The sequence below is a fragment of the Coregonus lavaretus genome, assembly GCF_964263955.1.
Source record: "Coregonus lavaretus genome assembly, chromosome: 36".
In the NCBI taxonomy this organism is placed as follows: domain Eukaryota; kingdom Metazoa; phylum Chordata; class Actinopteri; order Salmoniformes; family Salmonidae; genus Coregonus; species Coregonus lavaretus.
Genome location: NC_140023.1, coordinates 14,081,327 through 14,087,326, shown reverse-complemented (window position 1 = coordinate 14,087,326; position 6,000 = coordinate 14,081,327). Strand labels below are relative to the sequence as shown.

The 6,000-nt window shown below is 42.1% G+C and overlaps 1 protein-coding gene across 1 annotated transcript; it reads right to left on the bottom strand.

Moving 5' to 3' along the window:
• Window positions 1–1,553: 1,553 nt before the first annotated feature.
• Window positions 1,554–4,524, bottom strand: LOC311110668 (uncharacterized protein). Its single transcript, XM_084153206.1, has 4 exons — window positions 4,302–4,524; window positions 3,836–3,971; window positions 3,603–3,674; window positions 1,554–3,485 (listed from the first exon to the last, which is right to left on the bottom strand). The coding sequence occupies exons 2-4, from the start codon at window positions 3,868–3,870 to the stop codon at window positions 2,651–2,653; spliced, it is 942 nt and encodes a 313-aa protein (XP_084009332.1). The 5' UTR covers window positions 3,871–3,971; window positions 4,302–4,524; the 3' UTR covers window positions 1,554–2,650.
• Window positions 4,525–6,000: the final 1,476 nt, after the last annotated feature.

Below are 6,000 nucleotides of genomic sequence, written 5' to 3'. Positions count from 1 at the left end.
GCAGCACAACAACCTGGAGCGAGCTGGAGAGAGATGCCTAGCGCACACATCATTATTTGAGTTAAGTTGCTTGTTCAATGAGATAGCATATATACCTTGTTATTAGCTTGTACCTATAATTGTTGATCAGTTAGGTAGCATGTTAACTAACTACCAATACACTGCTTAAAACTATAATTGTTCAGAATGTGTAGGTTTACTAGTTAATAAGAAAATAAATAAAATGTAATTGTTCAATAATGTGTAATGTGTAATTGTTCAATAATTCAATGTGTTGTGTTTAAAAATAAAAATATCTGATCACATAAAATGTGTTGCGTCTATATTACTTTTACAAATAAAAATATGTGATAATAAACAAACAAATCTAAACTAACAAATGTCAAATCATATTTGTCGCCGAGATGGCCAGTCAATTTGAGTAACTTATTGTGTATTCTACGTAATGACGCAGTTTTACGTTATTACGTAATGACGTCATCACACAATGACTTCACAACGTCATTTAGCAACTTTTAGTAACAAATCGACCTGCCTCTAGCAACTTCCCCTGAAAATTAGTTGGCAACACTGCTCAGGACTACCTGGCCTGATGACTCCTTGCTGTCCCCAGTCCACCTGGTCGTGCTGCTGCTCCAGTTTCCACTCTTCTGCCTGCGGCTATGGAACCCTGACCTGTTCACCGGACGTGCTACCTTGTCCCAGACCTGCTGTTTTCAACTCTCTCTCTCTACTGCACCTGCTATTTCAACCTCTAAATGCCCGGCTATGAAAAGCCAAGTGACATTTACTCCTGATGTACTGACCAGTTGCAACCTCTACAACCACTGTGATTATTATTTGACCCTGCTGGTCATCTACGTACGTTTGAACATCTTGGAGAAAAATCTGGCCTTAATGGCCATATACTGTTATAATCTCCACCCGGCACAGCCAGCAGGCCACCCCTCAGAGCCTGGTTCCTCTCTAGGTTTCTTCCTAGGTTTCTGCCTTTCTAGTTTTTCCTAGCCACTGTGCTTCTACATCTGCATTGCTTGCTGTTTGGGGTTTTAGGCTGGGTTTCTGCTGATGTAAAAAGGGCTTTATAAATAACATTTGATTGATTGATTCGGATAATTAATGTTGCAGGTTAGGAGAATGAGGTTAAGGTTAGGAAAAGGTTTAGGGTTAGGCTTAGCTAAAATGTGTACTAGGTTAGAATAATTAACGTGGCAGGTTAGGAGAATGAGGTTAAGGTTGCAAAAAGGGTTAGGCTTAGTTAAAATGCTACAGTAGTCAACAATCAATTCGTCATGCAGCCCAAACAGCCACGTCAAATCTGCCCAATTAGCTGATTCGCTTTCCATACACCTACTTCTGTTGATCCTCCCACTTCTGTTGACATGCCCACTTTCAGACACGCTCCATGTATGCAGTTACCCATGATGACACTTCAAAAACCCCACCTCAAACTTGTATCTCAAACAGACCATTTAAAAAATGCTTGCTATTTCCTCATAGAGGATGATGTCATCCTCCTGAGGAGGATGAGCTGGCCAATCAGCATTCTACTCGCATTAATATTTTTATTGACCGTTCTATGCCCACACCTTTTTGTTGTTGGGGTATGCCCACACTAGTGATTCATATTTTCCCCAAAATCTACCAAGTTTCAATACCAGGAATACTTCATATTTATCCCGAGACTCCTGGGAAATGCCCATTTAAAGCATTTAAAACCAAGATATGGTCACTATGCCTGGGTTCTCCCAAAATAAGATTGTTGCTGCTCCACATGTAAAGATTTCACAGCAAGTGAAACTGATATTTTGTAATGATAGAGAAACTTTGATCGCCAACGACATTATTGTGAATTGCGAAACAGGCCGTTGATCAATTCTGAGCTTTTTCATGTTCCTCAATTAATTCAGCGCATTTCAGCAGTAAACCTAGGCTATCTCATACACAGAGTGTGCTCAGGACACACAGAGTAGGCTATAGCATTGTCGAATCATACAAACTTTGTAATGGCTGTCAAACAAAAGCCAAATGACCAAAATTGCTAATCTTATAAGATAACATCCAATGAATGACAGAATATCTCCTATTTGGCAAAAATCGAGTTGATGAATATACAGATAGCTGATAAACTCATGAATAACGGGGAGATGAAGAGAGGAAATTGTTTAAATATCAAGGTATCTTAATGGAGACCAACTCTGCTTAAAATATCCATATCTACTCTCACACCGTTTGTTGATCACACATTCTCTACCGAAGCTCTCATATGGGCAGCAATACCAGACAGCTCAGAGAAGCAGGGAAATGTTAAAGCGGTATTTTGACATAGGCCAGACGTGATTTGATAATGCAACCTATGGATTATAGAATAAAATTAGGAATTTTCATGCGAGACAGGAGTCAGGATTTTGGGTTTCAGTGGGATTGAGACGATAGGAAAATAGCCTAGGCTCTATATGAGGCTATATAAGGCTACTACGTGAGTCAATAGATAAATAATAGGACTACACTTGATTTAGGCTACATTATTGCATGCCAAATGTTTCTCATCAGTGATAAATGAGCAAGTGAATAAATGAGCTACCACTTCCACTTGTCCAGCCAGAGTTCAATTAACCAAATATACAGACAGAGATTCAGTGAAACAAAATCACATTGATTTTAGATGTGGTTGAGTCTGACTCAGACTCCAGACTAGCTCGTGGATGTTGGGGCCGTATGTAGTCAGAGCCCTGATCCTCGTCATCATCAGGGGAGCTAAAGCTGGTGTCCAGCTGGGAAGGTGGAGACCGTGGATGTTGGGGCCGTATGTAGTCAGAGCCCTGATCCTCGTCATCATCAGGGGAGCTAAAGCTGGTGTCCAGCTGGGAAGGTGGAGACCGTGGATGTTGGGGCCGTATGTAGTCAGAGCCCTGATCCTCGTCATCATCAGGGGAGCTAAAGCTGGTGTCCAGCTGGGAAGGTGGAGACCGTGGATGTTGGGGCCGTATGTAGTCAGAGCCCTGATCCTCGTCATCATCAGGGGAGCTAAAGCTGGTGTCCAGCTGGGAAGGTGGAGACCGTGGATGTTGGGGCCGTATGTAGTCAGAGCCCTGATCCTCGTCATCATCAGGGGAGCTAAAGCTGGTGTCCAGCTGGGAAGGTGGAGACCGTGGATGTTGGGGCCGTATGTAGTCAGAGCCCTGATCCTCGTCATCATCAGGGGAGCTAAAGCTGGTGTCCAGCTGGGAAGGTGGAGACCGTGGATGTTGGGGCCGTATGTAGTCAGAGCCCTGATCCTCGTCATCATCAGGGGAGCTAAAGCTGGTGTCCAGCTGGGAAGGTGGAGACCGTGGATGTTGGGGCCGTATGTAGTCAGAGCCCTGATCCTCGTCATCATCAGGGGAGCTAAAGCTGGTGTCCAGCTGGGAAGGTGGAGACCGTGGATGTTGTGCAGGAAGAGGTGAAGGAGACTGCTGTTGCTGAGATGTATTTCCCTGATCCTCCTTATAAAGACAATACACACAATTACCTTAGTGTTCTAAAATGATAACAGCACATACTGAATAACACTTTGCTATATGGAATCATATAAAATATTTACATTGTCCTGGGATACTTACCGAAGACTCAGGGATCCTTTCTGGTGAATCTGGAGGTCTGGACACAGTTGCAAAGCCCAGGGAATCAAGTTGCTGAGAGGAGATTGACCGCATTATTAAACATTTAAAACAGCTTTACTCTCACCCATTTAAATCAAACAATCAATGTGAAATCATTACATCTAAATGCTGAATGAACTCTCAAAGTATGCTTTCATTATGCAATGCCAAATTCCAATTACAGAACTAATTACCTCCTGCCTGGTCTTCTTAGTGGTTGGGGACACATGGGTAGAAGGTCCAGAGCTTTCAGAGACAGGGGTCGGGGACCTGGATGCCTGAAGACATCAGGGCCAGGCTTGGTCCGGACATTTGACTTGTTGCAGCAGTCTTTCATAAAACACAGTAATGCAACATTAGCATTCTGTCAGTTTATACACTGAGTGTACAAAACATTATGAACACCTGCTCTTTCCATGGCATAGACTGACCAGGTGAATCCAGGTGAAAGCTATGATCCCTTATTGATGTCACTTGTTATATCCACTTCAATCAGTGTAGATGAAGGGGAGGAGACAGGTTAAAGAATGAATTTTTTTTGCAACTCAATATTAGGAAGGTGTTCTTAATGGTTTGTACACTCAGTGTCTGTCTACATGATATATGGTGCAATGGCGATAACACAAGAATGCCTCGAACTTCAAAGATCAGGTTACATACCTCCGCATGTTGACTTTGCTGCTTTCGCTTCTCAAACACACCTCAGCATTTTGCTACTGCGCCAGAAATACAGTAGGAACAGCTCTGTGACAAAAATAGCTAATTCGGCCGTACGCTTTCAATAAAAAAACGGATTTGTCCACATTTGGCGGATTTGTTAATCATGAATTCACTCGCAATGGAGCAGAGCGAGGCCTGCATCCAGCAAAGTCACGAGTCACGTGACCCGGTTTTGCAGCTGTTTCAGTACATCACTACAGGAAGAGAGAGGGGGAGAGGGCAAACTCCACTGAACTAGTTTCAATGTATGGAATCACTTGGGAGTTTCTGGATTTTGGGTAAACTTCTCCTTTAAGTTCAAGATCAGAATATGGGTAGAGAGAAAAGTACATAAAAAAGGGAATTACATTTCATTAGTGTGCCTAACTTGGGTCGGAATTCCCCCTTAGTGAGTTGACAAATGTGTGCAGCAATGGGAAGATCTCAATTGCAAACTCCTCGTGTCCTCTCTCCTCATCTCCCTCTCAAAGCCCATTGGATGAGAAAGCCAGAGGTCCCTCCCTTCTGACCTTCTCATCCAATGGGTATTGAGAAGGAGATAAGGAGAGGAGTGAAGACGTAAGGAGTATGCAATTGACATCCTCCCAAGGACTTGAGGACTGTCTGGAGGATTATGGAACGTCTTATTGTAGCCAATAAATATCCCTGTATAATGACCCATTTTATGAAATTTAGATTTTAAAATGCAGTATTTTTTACATATCAGACCCTTTCAAGGTCAAGTTATAACTTTTTGTCCTACAAGGCAATTGATTTTGCCATAGAGGAGAACATGAGACATAAGAAACATATCCACAAAGACAATTATACTGATTAACAATGGACTATTATATCAGTCATGGGCTGACAGCCATCAATGTAAATATGTACAACACTAACGATCAACATTAGCAGCAGCACAAAAGTATGGTGATACTACAAAGTTACATAAAGCGCACATACTTGAATCATCACGTCAATATCATCGTAAAAAATATGCTGACCAAAATCATCAGCTTCGTCATCATCACCATCAACCTCACATCATCATCCCCATGTTATGACAACCAAGGACAATTATACCAGTTCGGACAGACTAGCCTTCCGCCTCCTCTTCCCTGTATTCAAAGGGCAATGGCTGTTAGGGGTAAAGGAGTGTTTGTACCAGTTGGGCTTGACAGTGGGGAATCCATCCTGTCTGAATGTGCTCACCATTTACTAAGTTTATTGGTCGCGTACATAGATTAGATGTTATCGCAGGTGCAGTGAAATGCTTGTGTTTCTAGCTCCAACAGTGCAGTAATACCCCCCCCCACAAAAAAAGTTTTAAACTACACACATACAGTGGGGAAAAAAAGTATTTAGTCAGCCACCAATTGTGCAAGTTCTCCCACTTAAAAAGATGAGAGAGGCCTGTAATTTTCATCATAGGTACAAGTCAACTAGGACAGACAAAATGAGGAAAAAAAATCCAGAAAATCACATTGTAGGATTTTTAATGAATTTATTTGCAAATTATGGTGGAAAATAAGTATTTGGTCAATAACAAAAGTTTCTCAATACGTTGTTATATACCCTTTGTTGGCAATGACACAGGTCAAACGTTTTCTGTAAGTCTTCACAAGGTTGTCACACACTGTTGCTGGTATTTTGGCCCATT

Excerpts from the sequence above, each read along its gene's own strand:
- LOC311110668 (XM_084153206.1), bottom strand. The coding sequence starts at position 3,870 with ATGTGTCCCCAACCACTAAGAAGACCAGGCAGGAG. Across the intron at positions 3,675-3,835 it reads CTAAGAAGACCAGGCAGGAG|CAACTTGATTCCCTGGGCTT; the intron begins GTAATTAGTTCT and ends ATCTCCTCTCAG. Across the intron at positions 3,486-3,602 it reads AAAGGATCCCTGAGTCTTCG|GAGGATCAGGGAAATACATC; the intron begins GTAAGTATCCCA and ends TGTCTTTATAAG.